The sequence below is a fragment of the Neophocaena asiaeorientalis genome, unplaced genomic scaffold (assembly GCF_003031525.2).
Source record: "Neophocaena asiaeorientalis asiaeorientalis breed wild unplaced genomic scaffold, Neophocaena_asiaeorientalis_V1.1 scaffold230, whole genome shotgun sequence".
NCBI classification, from domain to species: domain Eukaryota; kingdom Metazoa; phylum Chordata; class Mammalia; order Artiodactyla; family Phocoenidae; genus Neophocaena; species Neophocaena asiaeorientalis.
This window is the reverse complement of record NW_020175186.1, coordinates 2,198,528-2,221,903: the sequence shown is the minus strand read 5'-3', so window position 1 is coordinate 2,221,903 and position 23,376 is coordinate 2,198,528. Positions and strand designations below refer to the sequence as shown.

The 23,376-nt window shown below is 42.9% G+C and overlaps 1 protein-coding gene across 2 annotated transcripts; it reads right to left on the bottom strand.

The window, feature by feature from the left end:
- Positions 1-155: 155 nt before the first annotated feature.
- On the bottom strand, positions 156-15,478 carry HTATIP2 (HIV-1 Tat interactive protein 2). Of its 2 annotated transcripts, XM_024764735.1 has the most exons (7): positions 15,344-15,478; positions 14,818-15,013; positions 12,938-13,019; positions 12,590-12,666; positions 4,302-4,439; positions 2,127-2,188; positions 156-1,447 (listed from the first exon to the last, which is right to left on the bottom strand). In XM_024764735.1, exons 1-7 carry the CDS (start codon positions 15,448-15,450, stop codon positions 1,222-1,224), a joined length of 888 nt encoding a protein of 295 aa, XP_024620503.1. In that variant the 5' UTR covers positions 15,451-15,478; the 3' UTR covers positions 156-1,221. The 2 variants fall into 2 exon arrangements, with proteins under 2 accessions (XP_024620503.1, XP_024620504.1); XM_024764736.1 differs by lacking the exon at positions 12,590-12,666 and having other exon boundaries at positions 12,912-13,019.
- Positions 15,479-23,376: the final 7,898 nt, after the last annotated feature.

Below are 23,376 nucleotides of genomic sequence, written 5' to 3'. Positions count from 1 at the left end.
CATGATGGAAATTAACAGTGTGTTCCTCTTGACTTTGACCCTTCCTTCTGCCTCTTCCTTGCCTTTTCCATAGTTTTTAAAGTGAAGCACTTTGAGATATACATTTACTGGCTATGTGAACATTTTGTAGTTAATCATTAGAGGGATCCTAGACCAATGAAGAAACCCAAACATTTCTATTTTATTCATCCATGGCATGTACTGATCCAGTAACAATTAACTGGAACTTCCTGGAAACATACAGATACTGGATGCTCTTGCAGAGTAGTTAAAAACAGAAGCTATGGATTCAGGCTCACTTGGGTTAGAATCCTGGCTTTGCCATTTCCTAGCTTCAGGCTTCAGCTTTAAGCCCTTGGGCAAGGCATTTAACCACAGTGAGCCTCGGTTTCCCCGCCTAAGACAGGGGGATGATAGTACTGCCTGTAAGAATTATAAAGATTGTTTGGAGGGTTAAAGGACAGACACCATGTGTAAAAGCTGGCAATTGCCAAGCACTTGATATATATTAGCTGCTATTCTATAATCCCATTGGCCAAAATACTGCATATTACCACAGAAACTTGGGCATTTTCTAACAATCTAAGGGAACCCACGACTTGTCCACTTATTTTAATTCTTCTATTTAATTCTCCCATGAATTATATAAGCTCAGTTATATAATAACTTTTATTATATATTCTAAAGAAATAGTAAGGCACAATGTTCACTTACACAATTAACATGCAGTCAGCACTGGGTAACTCAGAGACACAAATGTCAACAATTTTTGTTCAGGCCTCATCTGCATGATACATAAAGTTTTCACTGCTGCTGTGACTCTGCAGACAAGCTTTCAAAGCTGGCCTGCCCACCAGTGGCATCAGAACCATAAGAGAAGCTTAAATAAAACAACAGATTGCTGTCCCCATACCCCCAAAATTCTCATTGAGAAAGTTTGAGGCAGGGCCCATGAACCTCTCATTTCTGTGCCGAATACGAGACACTAGACCACCAGGGAGCTGCTGGATCTCTATTTTTGAAAGGCTTCCCAGGGTAATGTCTACATATGTACAATCAGGCTCTAAAATGCTGATGCAGAGCACGATCGTTTTTTGATTGGATCTGGGCGACTGAGAATAGTGAAACCACAGTTAAAGCACATGTTTTTTTTAGACCCCGAAATTACCGATTAGGTGATGGGTGTTGAGTTTGACAACAGAAAGCATTTCTCCAGTGTGGTCACGGCTTGAGAGAGCCATCAGCTTTCCCCAGGTCGTGGATGGCCTCGTTATCCAGCAGTTCCTTCTTCTTGTCACTTGGTCTCACTGCGTTGTTCAGCATTGCTCTAACCACAGTCATCACTGGCACAGAGTGACCGCTGGCCCAAGATTCTGGTAAGGAGCCAAAGAACTTCCTAATCAACCATTCACCTGGGCGAGATTCTTGCCTATCACATAATAGAACTCTAAAGAGAAAAAGAAGAGCAGAGGAGGAGATGGTAAATTGCATTCAGACCATACAGGATGTTATGGATTGAACTGTGTCCCCCCAAATTCATGAAGCACTAATCCCCAGTGGGATCGTATTTGAAGACACACCTCTAGGGAGGTAATTAAGGTTAAGTTAGGGCAGAAGGATGGGACCCTAATCTGATAGGACTGGTGTCCTTACAGAAAAGGAAGAGATATCAGATATTTCTCTCTTTCTCTCCACTCACACAGAAGAAAGACCATAGGAGGACACAGAGAGAAGAAGCAATGAATCAACAAGCCAGAAGAGAGGCCTCACCCAACACTAACCCTGATGGCACTTTGCCCTTGGACTTGTAGCCTCCCATTCTGCAGTGTTAGTGTTATGGCAGCCCAAACACACTAAGACAGTGCATAAATGGTTTTATTTGGGCACGAAGAGGATTTTAAAGAAGAAGGCAGCCAAGGCTACCCAGAAAATTTCAGACTATTGTGAACCGGGCACCACCAACCGTCTAGCCTTTCCTTCAAAGCTAAAAGTGGGTTCTTCAGAGAAGCAATCTCCCTCCAGCCAACTCTTTCATATCTTAGAAATTTGTCAGCCTCTTCAAATGAAAAACCAGCTTCTAGGGAATAACCAACACTGGTGTACTCTTAGGCAGTAGGAATACTTACCCGGGCCTAAATATGGAGTAACGATCAAATTTTAACTCTTCAACCCTAGCTTCCACTTCTCCCTGTTAACAAAAAAAAAACATTTCTAGTATTTAATCAAGACCAACTTGCTGTAATGCTTAAGAGAGAATAACAAGAAAAACTTGAGGTTTTGAAGACAATCTACTTCTGCAGGTCTCAATACTAGTTAATATCCTCCCCTAGATTTTTAGATTCCAGAGAGTCTGGGAAGTTAAGGAAGAGATCAGTTAATCCTGATATGTAGTAGAGAGTGAAAAAAGATGCACCGAATGAGTAAATGGCTGCATGGTCAGTCCAGCCTGTCATGTGACCTACTGAAACAGATCCAGAGAGTGACATGTTAGGAGTTCAGCCATAAAAGAACTGTCCGTCACTCCAGAATCAGTGCTGCAGGCCAGGGGACCTTAACCTTTTTTGGCTTCCAGGTAGTTTCAGGAGGTCAGAAGAACCACAGACTCCCTTGTATTACTCACTTCCTAACAAAATCCACAACATTTCAAGAGACAGAGCATCTAGATGAGGCTTTAAATTAAATTTGTTGAACAATCCATGAATTTTTCACGCCAGGCATCTCTATAAACAGAAATGCCAGAGAAGCTTGGCCACGGGGATGTTTAAAAGGCCTATGAACTAAGCAGCCTGCTCACCGCCGCCTTCTTGGCCTGTTCATACCATTCATTTGGCACTTAACCTACAGCACTGTATATAATCTGCAGTAATACATTTTAATCAATATATTTAAAAAATACATTTTAATCAATGTATTAAAAAGCTTTTTTCAATGAATGATTTTTAATACATTCACAGAGAGTTGTCCCACCTTCACCACAATCTAAATTTAGAATATTTCATCACCCCAGAAGAAACCCCATACCAATTAGCACTCACTCCCATCCCCTCCCGCAAACCCTAGCCAACCATTAATCTTTCTATCTCTAAAGATATGCCTATCCTAGACATTTCCTATAAATTAAGTCATGTAAGTTGTGGCCCTTTGTGACTGGCCTCCCTCATTCAGCATGTTTTCAACGTTCACCCATGCTATAATATGTCATTTCTTTTCATAGTTAAATCAATGTTATTTTGTAGGTATATGCCACATTTTTTTCATCCATGCATCAGCTGCTGGACATTTGAGTTGTTTCTACTCTTTGTCTATGATGAGTAATGCTTCTATAAACATTCATATGTAAATTTTTACGAGGGTGCGTTTCTTAGTTGGTTTTTTACAAAGATGTGCTTTGTCTCTATTAGCAACATGTGTACAAGAGTACCAGGCTGAAACTGCTATTCTTAGAAAGGTCTGCTTGCCAGGTTGTCCTTTGGCCTGTGTCTGGGAACTCAGATTTTAGGAGTGTTCCCGTCATTAGCTAACTGATAAGGGTACTTTACTATGCCTAAACTATTTGTACAAACAATGTGGTTTATGCTGAACACTTGCTTTCCTTCTGGAAGTCTGTAATTTTTTTACGCTAAGGGTGCCTATGTGACTGACCCCCATCAAAACCCTGGACTCCTGAGCTCAAGTGAATTTCTCTGGTAGGCAATACTCATTGCTGGAGAAATGAAACACGTGTAACTCCACTGGCAGAAGACCCTTGGAAGCCTGAACCTAGATTCCTCCAGAGCTCACTCCATGCACTTCTTTTTCCCTGCACTGACTCTGCTTTATATTCTTTCATTGTAATACAACATGGCTGTGAACATAACTATATGGCAGTCCTGGGAGGCCTTCTAGCGCATTCCCAAACTTGGGGCTGGCTTTGGGGATCCCCCCAAACAAGACTGTAATTCCTTGAGGACAAGAACCATACCCAATAATAACATTTAATCTACTCTGGAAAAGTTTAAGTATCGCTGCCTCAAAGTCTCTTCTAATGCTAAGATTCTGGGCTGATCCTCAAGACCAGGGCTACAACATCTCATTTTATGATGACTAGATAATCAACAGAGGGGAAGACATTGGAAATTATCTTTCAAATCACTCCTGTTTACTAAGTATATCTCTGCAAAAAAGCAGTCCGTGTAGTTATAAAAAATGCATAATATAATGCATTTAATGCATTTTGGCATTACTTAGCATTTTGTATTATTTAGTATTGCCAATTAGCCAGGGTTCTCCAAAGTATACAAAAGATAGAAACATGCACAAACCTTGACTTGCAGATATAAAAAACTGCTTGACTTATCAGCTCCCTTAGAGGACAGCAAGTTGAAATGTTTGCACCCTCCAGCTTTTGCCAGCTCTGCAGACTTCAGGACGTAATCTCGATCAACACGAACAAATCCCTCCTAAGGGTGAAAAGGATGTGAGTTATTTCCCTCAAATAAAATGCATCCAAAACAACATGAATGTCAGGCTTAGACCCTGGGAATGACTCCAATATGATGCTCAGGATAGATGTACCAGCTTTAGTAGCAAGGCCAGACTGCAATGAAAAAACAAGGACAATGACACTGAAACACAGACACCAAGAAAATCTGCAAGGAGCAAAAGGAACAATAATATCAGGCTGAGAAACTGGGGTTTTTCGTTGTTGTTTTTTTAATATTTATTTATTTATTAACTTGGCTGCACCAGGTCTTTAGTTGTGGCATGCGGGATCTTCGTTGCAGCGTGCAGGATCTTTGTTGTGGCATGCAGAATCTTTAGTTGAGGCATGTGGGATCTTTAGTTGTGGCATGCGGGATGTAGTTCCCTGACCAGGGATCAAACACTGGCCCCCAGCACGGGGAGCACAGAATCTTAACCACTGGACCACCAGGGAAGTCCCTGAGAAACTGTTTTTAGTCTCACATTTCTTTGTCCTTAATCCTTTACAACCTTACCACCCTCTCTCTGTTTTCTCTATTTTTTTGTGTGTCAACTCTAACATAGCAGGGTCTCAAAGGGTGGCAGAGAACACTACCCACGCACTACGAGAACAAAGTCTATCTAATTTCCAATTTCTGTGTATGTTTTACAACATACTTCACATGTTAGTAAGGAGTGCATCTGCAAATTTTTTTTTACTGACAGGTATATAATCAAGAGTGTTTGGAGACCCCTGGTCTAGATTCAGTCCAGTGAGGGTAGCGGTTGAGTCTTTCCTAATTCACATCTTAGCATCAGTACATGCCCACCCAGCACATGGCAGGTGCTCCAAAAATAATTGAATAAATGAATAAAAGTCCCATGAAAGAAGAGAAAAGGTAAATCCAATTAGGAAAAAAAAGAACTAAGTGGCAATCAAAGGAAGAGGGGAGAGGATGGTGCAAACAAGAGAATACAGACTGGTTTCCAGGGCCTAAGTGAAGGATACCGGCCTGTACCCAGACTAGGGAATTCCATGTAGTAACAGCTTCTTGGGACCACCAGAAAGTCTGGCATCCTCAAACTTGGTACAGCTGAAGAGCAGTCTAAAGTCTACTGAAGCTGAACTTCATGGGTACCCACAATTATATAATGAGGTTTCATATAATGAGGATTCCAAATCTGAAGACTGGATTGCTGCCCCAGTGATTTTTTTTAAATTAAAAATCTGCCCTCTGGTAGTTACTGACCCTAAATGTTATATTTTGTATGGAGATATGTATCTTTCATAAGATAGATAGAAGGCACCTTAGGAAACATCACGCCTAATCCCCTCACTGTGGAGATGTGACAACAAGGTCCAGCGATCCAGGAACTACCGGCTAATGAGTGAGATAGCTGAGAGCAGAGTGCAAATTCCTGACTCTCTGAGCCGTGCTCCCCACGGTACTCATGTTCCTTCTTACCTCACACCATCACCAGCTAATAACAGAACTAATTCATAACTGTGGTAGGCAGAATAATGGCCCCTCAAAGATGTCCATGCCCTAATCCCCATACCTGTGAACGTGTTAGAGGCTACATGGCCAAGGGGAATTAATGTTGCAGGTGGAATTAAGGTTGCTAATCAGCTGACTTTGAAAAAGGTTATTCTGTGGTATCCGACTGGGCCCAATGTAATCACAAGAGTCCCTAGAGTGGAAAAGGGAAGCAGAAAAGGAGGCTGGAGTTAGGCAACGTGAGTAGCACTTGATCCCCCATTGCTGGCCTTAAAGATGGAGGAAGGGACCATGAACCAAGATATGCAGGTGGTCTTTAGAAGCCAGAAAAGGTAAAGAAAATGGATTCTCCCCTAGAGCCTACAGAAGGAAATCAGCCCTGTCAACACCTTGATTTTATCTCAGCAAAGTCCACATTGGACTGCTAACCTATAAAACTGTAAGATGATAAACTTACATTGTTTTAAGCCACTAAATTTGAGGCAATTTGTGACAGCAGCAATAGGAAACGAATACAGAATTCAATTCTAAAACAAGGGGCCCAAGCAAACTTCTCAAACTTTGTATTGAAGTAGATCATAAAAGTAAATATATTCTAAGCATAGAGCTGGCTATATAAGCTGTTCATGAACTAATAAATACCTTCTACAACCAGCTCCCAGATCCAGAAATAGAGCACCACCATTACCCCAAAATCCCGTCTCGTCCTCATCACTTACGGAGCATTTTTAACGATGTCCACGACCTGCAGGGTAGTGCTGTTCCTCTTTCTTTTTTTTAGGTAATATAAACTTAATTCTTAGCCGGGAATCATCCCCATCTGCTTCTGTGTCGTAGACTTTGACATTCAATCCTAATAATGGACTCAGCGACCTGTCCTACACACTGATTGAAACTCATGTTGTTGCTTTCTTAAATCAGTGTGCAGCAAACCAGTTTTAATACTCAGCACATCCTGAGAGTGGGCTGTGATTGATCTCCTCAGAGCCATTCTCTGGATTGAGATTTTTACATGTGCTCAAAATGTGCCAAGAAAAACAACCCAAAACGACCTAAAAAAATTCTAAAACACTATTTGTCTTCCACATCTATTTTCTTCCCCTCACTCCAATTCACCAGAACTCTGATTTTGATAACAGGTTCATTATTCCCAATAAAATTACATTGTTGACTAGTGAAATAGATTCCTTTCTGTTGCTGCTGCTGGTTTAGCACTATTTCTTGGAAGGATTATTAGAGTTGTCTCTGTTAAAATGTTTCTTCTTTCATCGGTGTCTTTAAAAATACGGGAAAGCTTCAGCCAATCACAAGGCTCTACACCGACGCTGTCCCTCTCACTTAATCCAGGGCCAGTAAAGGGATAATTTGATTAAACTGAGACCCCAATTTATCTGGCTTTAGTTCTGGATCAACCACTCCTTAATAGAGTCCTGCAGTCTCCAATTGTTTGATGAAAATTAAAGTGACATAAATACCATGAGACTTTTACAATCTGATTAGTCAGCTAAGGCACATCAATACCACCCCAGCCATCAGCCTCTGGCGTCCCTCCTTTCACCCGCCTGGCAAAGGACTGACAACGGCTCCGGGCAGGACGAGCGCCCACGCTGCTGCAGAGACCCTCACACTTAGCCCATCATCCCTGCTCAATGGGTCCTGTCGACAAGGTGCCCATACCTTTCTTCACTGCTGTTCTCTGGACAAAGCTCAATACTGTTTTATTAGCAATCAATGGCTGTTAATCCAAAACGATTTCACAAATCCTCTGAGCCCTCAAGCTGATTATAAATACGCATCATTCCAAGCCCACAAACTTTGAATTTCACTTCCCCCACCCTGATGCGTGGCCTTTTAACTGGTGAATGAAACTCAAAAGCAAAGGGGTCAATGGCTTTCAAGGACTCAGAAGCCAAACTTAAACGTGGATCCCGGACACTTACTCAGAGATACCGACACACATTGATTTTCTCTGGAGTGAGGAAGACTCCCTTTGTAGATAGAAAGGAGCTATCTTTAAGATATTATTAAACCCTTTCTTGTTCTCTAGCAGCTCAAATAAAAGAATAGAAAAACAAACTAAAACAAGCTACTCCATATCCCAGAAACACAATTTTCAGAAAAACCATATTTAGTTTCCCCAACCATATGGCAGAAAAAAAGATGTCTCTTCTGAGAGCATTAAGTCCATTATGTCTTTATGATTCCACAGTTGGTGTGTGTTACTCTAAGACAGGAATCAGAGTTCTTCCAGAAAAAGGAAATGATTAAATAAATTCCCACTATAAATTTCCTTTCCCAGCACCTACTCGAAAAAATAAACACAATATACTGATATGACACAGCAGAGATGTCTTCATGGGCTCTACAAACATCTAGGTAGACAAATTCTCTAATTACTCTTTATTTTAAGTCTTATGAAAATCCAAAGCTACTAAGTATTCCTTCTAATATTCTTTACCAATGCCTGCAAACTGGGAACACTGTGGCTTAAGAACACCTCATCCTGATAAGGTATTTCAGCATTGACAAGCAAGCAGGCAGGAATGAGTCAAGGTCAACAAGACCCTTTACCAAGAAGGGAGGATTTCATTCCGCAAAGGGTCCCACTTGGCCATATTTCTGCTTCAGATTGTTTCTCCTTCACTCCCTTTTCAATTCAACCCTATAAATTAGACTAGAAAACAGAGACACTGACAAACAACAAATGGTATGACCTGAGACCCCATTTATTTGTGTCCTGGAGGGCACGTCTATATTTGATGTACAGAGGGGGAACCAAGATCTTGGTTAGAGAAAGAGCTCTGGAGAGAAAAATAAAATCTTATAGATGCAGAGGATTCCTGAGTCAATCTCTATGTTATCACACATTTTTTTCCATTTGGGGCATTCCTTTCTTTCTGTTTTGAAAGTCAGAGAGTTCTGCAGGCCAAAGGGGCTTCGGTGGTCACCACCCTCTCAGTACAGACAAGGAGACAGGGGCCCACAGAAGCTAACCAGCATACCCAAGGTCCCACAGTCATTTGGTACCCAAACAGAGGCTATGATCTGGGTCTCACGAAACATCTGGGACCTCACCACTTCACAAGCCCCCTCCTAGACATCAAATAAAATAGTATAGGTGACAACAGGGGTTGGCAAACTTTCCCTATAAATGGTGAGACAGTAAATATTTTCAAATTTGCAGGCCTCTATTGCAATTACACAGCTCTGCCATCATTGTGCAAATGTAGCCACTAATAATATATAAAGTAATGAGAATGTTCCAATAAAACTTTATTTATGGATACTGAAATGTGAATTTCTTATATTCTCATGTGTCATGACACATTAGTCCTCTTTGAAAATTTTTAACCATTTAAAAATATAAAAACATTCTTATTGCAACCTAAATGCCCATCGACAGACAAATGGATAAAGAAGATGTGGTACATAAATACAATGGAATATTACTCAGCCATAAAAAGGAAAGAAATTGGGTTATTTGTAGAGACATGGATGGATCTAGAGACTGTCACACAGAGTGAAGTAAGTCAGAAAGAGAAAAACAAATATTGTATATTAACGCATATATGTGGAACCTAGAAAAATGGTACAGATGAACCTTTTTGCAGGGCAGAAATAGAGACACAGATGTAGAGAACAAACGTATGGACACCAAGGGGGGAAAGTGTGTGGGGTGGTGGTGGTGGGATGGATTGGGAAATTGGGATTGATATATATACACTAATATGTCTAAAATAGATAACTAATAAGAACCTGCTGCATAAAAAAATAAATTAAATTCAAAAATTCAAAAGAAAAAGAACTTGAAAAAAATAAATAAATAAAAAATTAAAATACACAAACATTCTTAGCTCAGGGGCTGTTCAAAAACAGGCAGGCTGTATCTGGCCCACAGTCTGTAGTTTACAAGCCCCTGGATTAGAAGAGTGTATCATTTGAATCAGAGGCCACGAGACTTTAATGATGCCTAATAAGTGTGACAATGGCTGCATTCATCACATTAATGGCATCGTCCACTCGACAGACTACAAGAGCCTGGACTTCTGGAGCCTGTGCCTACCAGGTGAGGAGACAAATGAAAAGGTGAAACTAAATCACACCCCCTCAAACTCACTAACCAAATCCTTCTCTTAATAAGGGGAAAGCACCATTCTCTGGCCCCTGTGAGGTTTTGCTCTTCACTTATGGCCAATGTAGATCTGGTTTTCAAAGGGTATTTCAACCTTCACTAGCACATAAGTTACTTACCACAGCAAGGTGAAGGCTATCTGGGACAACAGTACCTGGAAACCCAGCAGGCGAAGAGGACTAATACTGTCTAATGCATCCAGAAAGCAGGTCCAACAAGAAGAAAAGGTTGGCTGCATCAGAATCCCCCAGGAAGCATGTTAAAAATAGGCTTCCAACCTTAGAGATTCTGATCCAGTAGATCTGGATTAGGGCCAAGTCACAGTCACTGCATTCAATAGACAACTATGGCTTGTGAATGTGAAAAGAAAGATTAGCATCTAACCAGCTACTGCTAAAGAAAATGGTTTTCCAAGCAGCTGAAGAAAGCTAACCGACCTATCCCTAGCACCAGTGTCAAAAGAAATCTGGGCAGACTGAATTTTATGGGTTGCAATGTTACCCCCTCAAAATTCCTGTGTTGAAGTCCTAACCTCCAATACCTCAGAATGTGACCTTATTTGCAGACGTAATTAGTTAAGATGAGGTCATTCCAAGTAGGGTGGTTCTTAATCCAGTTTGACTAGTGTTGTTATAATAAGGAGAAATTTGGACATAGCCACAGGCACGTAGGAAAAACACCATGTGAAGAGACACAGAGAGAAGGCAGCCACCTACAAGTCAAGGAGAGAAGCCTGGAAAAGAGCCTTCCCTCTCAGCCCTCAGAAAGAACCAATCCTGACAACACCTCCACCTCAGACTTCTAGGCTTGGGAACTGTGAGACAGAAAATGTCTGTTGTTTAAGCCACCTTGATTATGCTTTTTTGTTATAACATCCATCCCCAGCAAATTAAACTGAAGGTCATAGGGAAATAAGCAGGCTACTCATAGGATTTCAACACTGAGACAGAAACCCTGAATTTCTTGAAGTTGCTAAAGTAAAATGCGGGCTGCTCCAGTTACAAAACAGCTACAGAATGACACTAGGCTTGCCACCAGCTTTGCAATACCCATCTGATGCTCTCTTTTTTTTTACAGAGAACGCTGCCGACCAGAATACCAGGTGGAGTGAGCTTGGAAATCCACACACCCTCCCCCCACTCAAACAACTATTATTACCTAGCCACTTGTGAATCGTCACCTCTTTTAAACTGCCTGAAGTTATCACAACCTCCAAACTTCATCCAATCTAAATTACCTTCAAATTAAAAAAAAAAAAAAAAGACTTTCTGGAGGAAATGTCAGCTTATTTTCTGTCACTATCCTCTTAAACCATTTGAGCTCTAACTTATTTCTGAGATTATACTTCGTTTACCAGTCTTTTCTCTTGCTTCCTCGTTAATTACTTTTATCTTTCCAAACTGATTTTGGAGAACAAAAGGTATTTCGTTTCCGGGTGGAGAACCAACTCCATCTAAAAAAATATTCTGGATAGGGAAGACATCCAACTCCTCTGATTAAAATTGCATTACGTGATTTGGAGGCAACAAAGCAACTGAGACTTTCCCCTGGAGCGCCCTCTAATGAGATTTGCCTTAGGTCATGAAAATCAACTGCTCTATGCCTAACGCAGTAGTGTTCTTATTTCGCTGAGTCACCACCAAAGTCAGGTTGGCACTTGAGACAATGTAACCTTCGGTGTACTAGAACAAAAGTTTTTCAATGCTGTCAGAGGGCACATGCCTTGTGACTGTCCCTGGGACAGAAAAGACTGCAGGAGCTGATCAGCAGGAAAGTGACCCTTCCTAGGAGAGATAATGTGCCAATTCCCGGGAGAGTCAACTTCTCGATAATCCACACTTCCCAGCACAGAGTTCAAAACTCAGATGTGTTCCCACGGCGCATGGTAGCACTACAGAAGATTTGGAAATTTGTCCCTACTGAAAGCATAAATAGAATTATTCTCTGGATCACCAGAAAGCCCAGAGAAATACATCTGAGCCTAACTCCTTGGTTGGTATAAACCAATAGTTCTGTGCTCTCCAAATGATTCTGATGCATGGGCCTGTTTATAAACCTATGGTAAGCCCCCATGGCAGCATCATGGTTCTGCATGTTTAAAAGACATGTTTAACTCCAGCAAGTAAATTTTGTCAAAGGGATAAACTATAGTCAAGGTATAAATTAAATAAGATGTACGTATTAACACTTGCCCAGGATCTACATAGTAAGCTATGATTTCTAACTATGTAGTAAAATTTGACTTCTATACAGGGGCCGAAGCAATTTAGAACATCATTAAAAAAAGAATAAAATGTGTGTTAGGACAGTTCTGCGTCAGTTAAGGCTGAATCACCACTGGGGTTGAATCATCGCTGGAGGCTGAGTCATCACCGGAGGCTAGCTGAATCGTGCCTCTGTTCTGATGTTCTAGCCCAGAAGTTTAAAGCTTGGCATGAAAACAGGTTGAAGCAAATCACTCAAGTGAGAGAGAATGCTTTAAGTTTAAGACATTTATAAAGAAACCAAAATAACTTACTGCTAAGAGCATGAGCCAGTTACTTTTACTCAGACATAATGGTTTGCGTAAGTCGGGGCAAGTAGTGACCACGATATCTGCAAAAGGCAAGACCATGTAAATATTTATGACATCTCCAGCACACAGGCCTGAACTCAAGGATTATGCTGAAGGAAAGATGAACTTATAAGTACTATTCAAAGTATAGCAAAGGCTAGGGCAGTATATGGAATCTTAAATGATAAGAGCTAATTTACACTTAAGCACAGCAAATATAAAGCAAAAATGGAATCTTCGACATTACTGACCAGAGAAAGGGGAAAAGGGTAGATTCCTTCCTTACCGCCCCAGCTTTCTTTCTGGTGGTACCTAGGCAACAGAATCCAACATCATGACCTTGAAAGGCAGAAGCGTAGTCATCCAATTTCTCAAAGTCCACTACTTCTTGATTCTAGACAACAAAGACATAGTTGTATATGACTTGATGTTATTAAAACAAAACAAAAAAACAGACAAAAATACCCCCTCTAGATTTAAAGAATGACAGAACATTACTAAAGAGTCCACCCACTTAACATCAAATTTTGCAAGCTCATTTTCTCCCACCAAAAAGCAATTAATCTGAATTCAAAAATCAACAATGTAAAAAAAAAAAATCAACAATGTACTTATACGTCCACAGTCCACACAATTGGACTAGGTGTGATCTAGATCTTTAAAGTCAGGTTCAATTATAATTTTCTCTCTGGAAAAATAAAAGACCTGTCTGTATACTACCAGGAGGAATACCAATGAGGTATAATGTTGGGGAAGGAACTGGTGTTTGGAGTCTCAAAACCTAGGCTTGAGTCTTGGGTCTGCTACTTACTAGGCATGTTAATAATCCTGGCCAAGTTACTCATGTGTCTCAGTTTCTTCAGCAGTAAAATGTGAACGATAATCTTTCCCTCAGTCTACACCACGACCCACCTGCATTAGAATCAGTCAGCAGGTGCTTGACAAAAAGGCATATTCCTAGGTCTCATACCAATACTCCTGAATCCGAAACTGCACTTTTAATAAGCACCCTCGGTAATTCTCATGCCCATGGAAATTTAAGAACCTCCATCTAACCTCTTAAGTTTGTTGTGAAGCTTAAAAATGAAAAGTTTGGGAAGTTCCCATCATTCAGGACTTTAAATAAAACGTTGCTTTCCCTCTCTACTATTGACTCTTTCAAAAGCATTTTCCTGGCACCATACCCAATGCTGAAGAAACGTATGTTTACAAAAAGTGCCTGACCAAAAGAGGCGCCACCAAAACTCAACTGTCAAAACACAGAACTCGATTTCAGTTTCTAATGACCAGAGGTGTCTGACATGCCCCCACGAAGCCAGACGATGAAGATCACATATTACCTGCCTAAGTCTGAACAAAGATGTCCATTTTAACAGAAAGGTCCTGAGGGACCAAAGACATATGCAAAATGACCTGATCATGGACCTGCAGGAGTCATGAACATTTATTTGTGAGACCGTTTGTTATTTGGAATGTTCCACCTGTGGGTCCAGGTTGGGGGGGGGGTCTCAGAATTACACTATAGTTTAATTTACTACAGTTCACAAATAACTCCATTTACAAGGGGAAAGGAATCTCCACCAAGCTCAGGTTTCAAATATTTAGGGGATTAACACCAGACTGAAGTCTGGTCTATCAGTGGGTTAAACACGAAAAGTGTAAGTGACAGGAAAGGGACTATTCCACTTACAGACACAAGCCTGCAGCCCTTAGAAGTCAGGCAGGGCAAATTCTTGTAGGTGAATAACCCCACCTCTCAGTGCCATAGACCTTTCCCCCTCTGCAAAGCAATTTCTGATTCGCTAACTTTAGTGTGTAGTGGACAGGTAGACAAAACAAGCAATGGGGTTGAGAAAATTACCCAAGGTCACAGGGCTTTTTTTCTAGAAGCCAGCTTAAAGGACCCTGGAAGCATGGCTCTTCTCTGTCTCCCTAGACCCCCTTACACTTAGGCCCCATTTTATGGGGGCAAAGCCTGAGAGAAGGGCTTTGTCCAAGGCCTGGCAATGAGGGGGAGGCCCACCTGGACCTACAATCCAGCTTCCAGTAAGGCCTCTCACAGACCAATCGTGGTCACGCTCTGAACACCTCCTGCCGCCATTGCAGGGCAACGTTCAGCCTTGCAGCATAAAATATGCTCACTCTGAAGAACCACTGCGGGTACATTTTTGAGTCCCAGCTCAAATACCCACCACGTTTTTATACGCTTCCTCGTCGAAGGTGAGCTTCCTCCGGCCAATCAGCGTGACTTTGGAAAACAGGCCCTGCTCCAGGATTTCTTTCAAGAGCACTCTGCCGGTTTCCCCGCTGGCACCCAAAATAAAGACGGATTTATTCTGCATCCTGAAGTCTTCCTGAAGCCTCGGTAGTGCTTCTGTCTCGGCCATGCTACAGAAATAACATTAACAGGTGCTGGTCTCGGGATATTTAAAGGGACAGCCGTGCTCACCCTCGGAACAAAGGTTATTTGTTCTGGAGGAAGATACGGTTATTCTCTGCAGTCTGGGCGCGGGGGAAAGTGCAGAGTCACCCTCAAGGCGGGGCGCCGTATTTGGTTACCGCTTCTGAGCCAACGCACACCTTGGAAGGGGCTGGAACAGGGAATGTGCCCGGGTACCAGGAGGCCTCGTTCCCCCACGGTGTCCCCGACTCCGGCCCCTCCTGCCTCCGCCCGCAGGGGCGCGGAGCCCAGCTTGGTCCCCCACGCGGAGGGTTTACCTGGAGCCGGCCGCCGGCCCCGCGTCCTCAGGCTGCAGCAGGAGCAGCGCGACCACCAGCGCCGCCGCCGCCGCCAACGCAGCGCTCAGGGCTGCGGGCCGGGACATCCGGCCATCCCTCCGCCCAGGAGCTTCCCTCCCCTCGCCCGACTCTGCGGGGCCCCTCCCCGGTCCGCGCCTACCCGACTTCATCTTCCGGGTGACTTTGCTCTATCGCTGCTCACCCCGCCCACAGGGGCGGGATGTGGAGGGGTGGCCCGCCCGTGGACCAGAGGGTGCCTGGGCGCCGGCGTGGGGGGCCCAGAGCACGTGCGCAGCACCAGGCTAGGTAAGAAGCTCGGAGACCACTTCCTAAATATCGGGAATCTCCGGAACCTTCTCCCCGGCGTTCTTCCTCACCACCTGGGCTGATCTCGCCCTCATCCAAGGCCTCAGCCAATAGACTTGATCTTCGTTGATCCCTTTCTAAAACCTGTAATGTCAACCGTGTGTTGGACATCTTCATCTTGAGTTCATCACATCAAAACGTAACATTTCCCTTCTAACCACCCCAAACAGCAATAAAAAGTCTACTCCTTGCCTCTCTTCAGTGTCGCTGTCCCTATTCGTCCGCGCAATCTTCATTCACCCCTTCTCTCTCAAGTCAGAAATTCGGACTGTCACCTTTGACTCCTTTCTCCGCCTTACCACATTCTAGATTAATCACCAAGGCCTACTCTCTTCTCTGCCTTTCAAATATTCTCTCATGTAATTCAAGTTCTCTCTGTATCTCACCAGTACAACCGGTTTCCCCGCTCAGGTTCTAGATGGTTGAGCCAGGGCGACCTTCCACACCTGATCTCCTGTTCACTCTCCAGAGCCAAGATCATGGTTTAGAACATAACTATCTATACTGGGCCTATCCTGGATCCCGAAAGTCCTGGACAGGAGTTAGGATCACACGCCAGAATCTGAACAACACAGATAGTGTTGTGGACAGTGGTCATTTTTGGCTGACCAGCATTCAAACATATCTTATTATAGGGAATTCCAAAATAAGTGGGAGACAGGGCCCTACCTGCCACTCTAGAAGCCAAGTGAAATATGTTCCCCCTCCCAACTCCTAGAAGATTATTATATGTAGGTGAGATCTAGACTCAGCCAATCAGACACTCTCATCCAGGTTTTTTTACTTTGGGGGGAGTAATAAAAAGATGCAATGGAAAACTGAGATAGAGTTTGGTTGGGTGGAGCAAAGATACAGGATAATGGCATCGTGGGATCTGCCAGTGATCTGATTATCCGATTGTTTCTGTTTTGCTTCCTTTAATTCCTGCCTGTTTTCAAAGACTGTTTGTTATACTTCCTGTTATTCCTGCAATAATTTCATTTTCTGCTGAAGCTACTTTCTGTTGCTTGCAGTCTAAAACCTTGACTGATAAAAAGCAGAGTGATTTGTTCCACATTGGCCTGCCACAGTGCCTGAACTCTTCCCTTTGAGCTCCTAACGATTTTCTACTAAAATGCAGCTGAAAATCTTGTCAGCTAACACTGTCTCAAGACTTTATTCATCAAATCTGTTGCACTGATCTTTTTTTAAAAATTGTAGCATAATTAATATACAATAAAATGCACAGGGGCTTCCCTGGTGGCGCAGTGGTTGAGAGTCCGCCTGCCGATGCAGGGGACACGGGTTCGTGCCCCGGTCCGGAAAGATCCCACATGCCGCGGAGAGGCTGGGCCCGTGAGCCATGGCCGCTGAGCCTGCGCGTCCGGAGCCTGTGCTCCGCAACGGGAGAGGCCACAACAGTGAGATTCCCGTGTACCGCAAAAAAAGAAAAAAAAGCACAGATGCAAAAGGTTCAGTTCCATGATTTTAAACAATTGTGCATACACCTAGGTAATCACCACCTAAAACAAGATACAGAACATTTCTTTCACCCCAGAAAGTGCCTTCCATCCCTCCACGTCCCAGAGCCAACCACCTTCTGATCTATCAATACAGATTAGTTTTGCCTGTTACAGAACTTCACTAAATAGAATCATACAGCATGTACTTTTGTGTCTCCAGTATGTTTTGCTCAAGATAATGTTTTGAAGATTCATCCCTATTGTTTATAGGGCTGTGTGATGACCTTCATGGGTCCTAGGGACTTCATGGGCCCCTTCCTTCCTAAAAAATAAAATTTTAAATGTATCTCTTATAACTGTGTTACTATGACAAATATATCTGTCTAATGTAATAAAATATTTTCTTCAACCTAAAAGTTCATTTTTTCCTTCTGATTTTAAAAGAAATTAAAACGTTTTCACAGGCCTGGGCTCTGTGCCTACTATGCTGAATGGGTAAGTGAACGCTGGTTGATGTATAAGCAGTTTGTTCATTTTTATTGCTGAGTGGAAGTCCAGGGTATGACTATCCCAACACCATTAATCATTCTCGTATGGATGGATATTTAGTTGGTTTCTTGTTTTTTGCTCCTATAGCTAAGGCTCCCATGAACGTTCTTGTACCAGTGGACATGTTTTCATTACTTTTATGTTAATACCTAGGAGAGGAATGACCAAAGAGCTCGCTAAGGTGGGTGCCCTATTTTATTCTCCAACCCACTTGGTATCAATCAATGGTGAAAATCAATCTTGGTAATTTTAGTCATTCCAGTGGATGGTAAGTGGTCAAATGGCTCATCTTTCTTTTAGCAACAGAGTCCTGAGTTTTATCAGACCACGTGGCTGACTATTTAGAGTCTATATTTCCCAGCATCACTTGCAAGCTGATGTGACCATGTGACGATGTTTTAGCCAATGAGCTGCAAGCAGAGATAATATGTGCATATTTGAATCACATTTTAATAAGAAAGCTACACTGCTTTCCCTTCCCTTTCCCTTTCCTCCATTCCTTAGGCCAGGATGTGAATGTGGTACAAGTGAGCCAGCTCTGACCATGCGGAGAAAGACACCCTAGAGGATGTCAGAGTAAGAAGCTGGAACCCGAGTCCCTGGATGACTTCATAGAACAGAGCTGCCTACCTACCCTGGATTGTCCACCCACCTCTGGGCTGCGGGAGAGAAGTCAACTTCTGTCATGTTGGAGCCACTGTAATTGTGTCACAGCAGCTTAGCCAGCATTTTGCCTAATATAAGATGCTTTTAGTCAACCTTGTCAATGGATACTTACTGATTCTCTAATGTGAGCTAAATACTGTGGTAAGGACTATAGATTTTTCCAGGATGAATGAGATACCAGAAAAACGTACTCTCACCTGAGACGGAAAGTTATGAATACTTGGGGAGCTAAATAAAAGTACAAGTTAACATTATCCAACATCTCCCAAACTTTCATAGGGTAACACATGCCAAATGCCAAATGAGTGGACAGACAAGGGATGGAAACTCAGAAAAAGATAAGCCCATAGCTTTTCTTCTCTGACAGTTGGCTAGCATCAAGGCCCTGAAATAATGTGACACACCCTAGGCTACTAGGAGGACAGGGCCACAAAATTTCAGGGCAAATGGGAAGGCAAACACATAACGGAAAAAGGCAAAGGGAACACAAGGAAGCTGGGGTAACATGGAAAGGTCCTGGGCCAGAAGACCTGCCTGCCAAGTCCAGGATTGACATTACCTTTGACTTAGATGATGTTTCTTCATTTATTTGGCCTCCCTTTTCTTATCTATAAAATGGAAACTGTTTTATTACGTTTACTTTGCTCCAAGAAACAGAGACTCACTCATGTTAACTTGAGTAAAGACGGTGAATACTCTAAGGATATGCATAGTGTGTAAAGGAGACAGAATCTCAGAGAGATCTGAAAATAGGATCTGCTGTAGGATTGGGCCTCAGGGAGACTGAAACTGGAAAGTAGTTCTGTATTTAGGTCAAATGTAGGGTCTTTAGCATCAGGGATCCACGCATCTTCACTTTAGAGCCATATTTTTAGTGACACCTTAATAAAGACTTTTTGTTTCAAGCAATTGGAACACCAACTCAAAATGTTTTGAGCAAACAAAGAAATACACTGACTCATATCGCTGAAAACGTCAGTGTGTGTGACAGCCTCAGACATCACTGGAGTCAGGCGGTCAGCCAGTGAGGACAGGATTCAATCCCTCCTCCTCCCTTGGCTCTGCTCTCCTTCATGTCCATCTTACTTTAAGACCCCACAACATGACTCGAAGGCGGTGGGCAGCTCCAGCCTGTCATCCTCTGTTTTAGTCAAGGTCCAAGATAGGAAAGACATGGCACTCAAAGTGGGTAGTCTAAGGCAAGGGTACTAAATGGATGACGTTTCAAAGAGCAAAGGAGGAGAGAGGATCAGTTACCAAAACTGTGACAGAGAGAGCTGTCTCACAGGACCTGTGATCTTCAGTAGAGGAACACAGCCAGTATGCAGCAACCCCACAGAGGAAGAGTCAGCAGAATAATAGCCCAGCCTCACTCTTCTCTTTCCCTTATCTCCTGCTGTTACTCCTAATTGGCTGCAGTCAACTAGAAGTTAGAAGGAGCTTATACCGTGCAGACCAGTTTTCTTCAGGGCATAGAGCAGGGGGCAGAAATGAAGAGAGTGGATTATTCAAGATATCAGTGCATCCTACCAGACTTAAGTCCAACAGAAAAGGGTACAATTGTAAGCAAAAGTCCCCAGCTGTGTCTCCTTAGTTCTGCCTGAGGAGCACTAAGGAGACCCTCCTGACCATCACTGTGGCCAGGGGAATGAAACCTAGATGGGGCCAACGCCTCCCACGTCTGTGAGTAGAGAAGGAGGTCGTGCCCCCAAGGAAAGTAGCAACTTGGATTCCTTTTATTTCTTTTTCTTCTCTGATTGCTGTGGCTGAGAAGTAGAGGTCACTATTTAAAAAAAGAAAGAAGAATGGATTTAAACAGTATCTACAGTGGCCATACTTCTTCCCCATTTATTATCCCATTTATTCATATAAATATGTATGCTGAATGATTTTTTTGCAAAGGAGAGTTATAAATAAATGTAGCATGACTAAGGTATCTGGTGGGGCAAAAAGAGTTTGGACTTGGAAAAGGTAGGTGTTTGGAAGAAAATGTTTCTGTATTCCCCTGTTACAGAACAAATGCAACCATGAATGGCATTCAACAATTTAGGTAGCTGATTTGGTATATTTATCACGTCCTTGACAGTAATTTTTTTCCCTTTTGAAAGCTGTACGAGTGGAGAACTGCTGGCATATGTACTCACATGTTTCCTGCTTCCATGCCAATTTTTTTCATTTTATAGATGGAGAAACTGAGTCACGTATCTGTTAAATATTTGTTCTACAATCATAGAATTAAAGTTTGATGCCAGGACAAGAACCTGGATATCCAGATCAATGACAAAATGTTTAGCAATACCAGTGCAATTCTAGAATAGTCTTCAGGAAAGCATAATTCCTCTTCTTTTTAGCTGATTGTCCTATTTTGTTGTATTATTCAGGTTCTCTAGCATTTTTGAGAGTGTTCTCTCATTGATCAATGCTGAAGAACAACCTATGCAAAGGCACTGTGGTGGGTGAGAGTATGGCTGGTTTTGAGGGGCCAAAAACCCAATATGACTGAAATGGAGGCATAAACGCATGGGGTAGGGGCAGGGGAGAGGACACTGGAGAGGCAAGCAGGGGCCAGACTGCACCTGCCCTCATAAGATAAATCATCATTTATAATTATTATTCAATTTTAATTTTTTAAGTTCAGTAAACTTTATTTCATTGTATTAATGGTTTTCCTCTATTTAAGGTAGCTGCATACTACATTAATTACTAGTAATACATTTATTAGTATTTGTTACTATTAATACATTTAATAAGGTGTGTAGAAGTGAGGACGTTTTAAAAATATTAAGAATAGGTGAGGGCTTCCCTGGTGGCTCAGTGGTTGAGAGTCCGCCTGCCAATGCAGGGGACATGGGTTCGTGCCCCGGTCCGGGAAGATCCCACATGCCACGGAGTGGCTGGGCCCGTGAGCCATGGCTGCTGGGCCTGTGCATCCGGAGCGATGGGAGAGGCCACAGCAGTGAGAGGCCCACGTACCGCAAAAAAAAAAAAAAAAGAATAGGTGAGTGTAGAGTACACATGGGATATGACGAATTCATGAAGGAAATATTTGAATGAGAAGAGTTTGTGAAATACTGGGCATTTTCATCTGCCCCTTCAGATCCACTTTCTACCCTCTGCACCCTTCTCTGTGACCCCAGAGCTGACCTCTAAGGCCCGTATCACCCCAGTTTCCCTTGCCCTGTGGCTTCTAGCTGGATTTGGCCAATGGGAGGCACTGGTTGGATCTGAAAAGGGGAAGAATGTGAGATAAGGGTGTCTACTTCCCCACATCCCTTGCAACAGGGTCACTGTGGGTCAGTCCTGTGCCAACTGCTCCCACCAGACCTCCCTCACAGATACAGGTGCTCTCCAAGTTTCCTGTAACCACCTCCCCACCACACCTCTCACACCCCAGCGTGGTAATGCCTCCGGCTGTTGTTACCATTGGGACGCAGCGCCACTCCTTGTTGGGTTTTTCTTAACCTTTGTAAATCTTCTCTTATTAAATTCTCCTCGCTTATCCCATTTCAACACTCTGCATCTTCCTGCCAGAACCCTGACCGGTATGCCTGATGTGGTAGAGAGCATGAACTTTGAAATCAGACATAAGTAGATTTGAATCTTGGCCACTTAATAGCTGTGTGACCTTGGGCAAGTCCAAGTAGAGAAGCCCAGTATTCATCACCCCAGGAAGACTCTACCCTGTTAGTTCAGGCACCACAGCTATCTCACCAATACAGTCCCAGCTCTTGGGGGTAGTGTTTAATACTTAGCTGGTACCCAAGAAAAACTTTTGTATGGATGGATTTCATCTTTTACGTGACCTAGAAGGAGAGTAAGAGAGCAACTTGTCAAACATTCTTACTTTTCAGGTGATACACAAGTGAAACCAGGTAACTCAGCCTGGGACTTGAAACACGTGCCAGAACTCAAACACAGCCAAAACCCAGGTTGGGACTTGAATCCACAGTCTTTTAAATGAAATCACATACCTGGTCTCAGGACTTAACGAAGCTCAGGTTCTTGCTGTCTCATCACAGAAAGAATTCAGTGAGAGACACAGTGATAGGTAAGAAGTGGATTTATTTTGAAACACACTCCACAGAGTGTGGGCCATCTCAGAAGGCAGGAGCGGCACCAGGGTATGGGGTTGTCACTTTTTATAGGGGTGGGTAATTCCATGGGCTAATGAGTGGGAGGAGTATTCCAGCTATTTCAGGGGAAGGGGCGGGGATTTCCAGGAATTGGGCCACCACCCACTTTTTGATCCTTACTGTCGGTCTTGGAACTGTCATGGCGCCTGTGGGTGTGTCATTTAGCTTGGTGACGTGTTACAGTGAGCATATACTGAGGCTCAAGGTCTAGTGGAAGTTGACTCGCCTGCCATCTTGGACCTATTTGGTTCTAATCAGTTTATGTCGTGTCCTCCGTCTAGGTTATGCTTTTAAAGGTTGTGTCCTGCCCCCTTCCCTCCTGTCTCACAAGGCTGAGGTATAACTTGTGCAAGTAGTAAGCCTCAGATGGGCTCTTTAATGGAAGCAGCATAGGAAAGGGTTTAAAAAAAAAAAAAGGAGAAAACATGGCAAGTAACTCATGGGCGAAGGATGCCCTGCCCACTCCACCATCTGTCCTTACAGAGTTCATCTCCTTCCCCACATTACCCACTTCAAAGGACAGTTTCCTTCTGAGGGTAAATTGTGTTGAGATAGCATGTATTCCTTCCAACAAAGAGGAAGCAAACTAAGGGAAGGCACATAAAGGACCCAAGGGTCCCATGCAGAAGACAGTGAAGGAGCGCCAGATGGGGCAGAGGGTTTATTTGAGACACAGAGCCTGATGAGCAGAGAAGCCACAGATGTCACGAACCATGAAAGTCAAGAAGTGAAGAGATGGTGTTAGTGTCCTAGGGCTGCTGTAACAAATTACCATGAATTGGTAATTTGCTTATGATAACAGAAATTTATTCTCTCACAGTCCTGGAGGCTAGAAGTCTGAAATCAGTGTGTCGGT

Excerpts from the sequence above, each read along its gene's own strand:
- HTATIP2 (XM_024764735.1), bottom strand. The coding sequence starts at position 15,450 with ATGTCCCGGCCCGCAGCCCTGAGCGCTGCGTTGGCGGCGGCGGCGGCG. Across the intron at positions 2,189-4,301 it reads TTTTATATCTGCAAGTCAAG|GGAGAAGTGGAAGCTAGGGT; the intron begins GTTTGTGCATGT and ends TTTTGTTAACAG. Across the intron at positions 1,448-2,126 it reads TACTCCATATTTAGGCCCGG|AGTTCTATTATGTGATAGGC; the intron begins GTAAGTATTCCT and ends TTTTCTCTTTAG.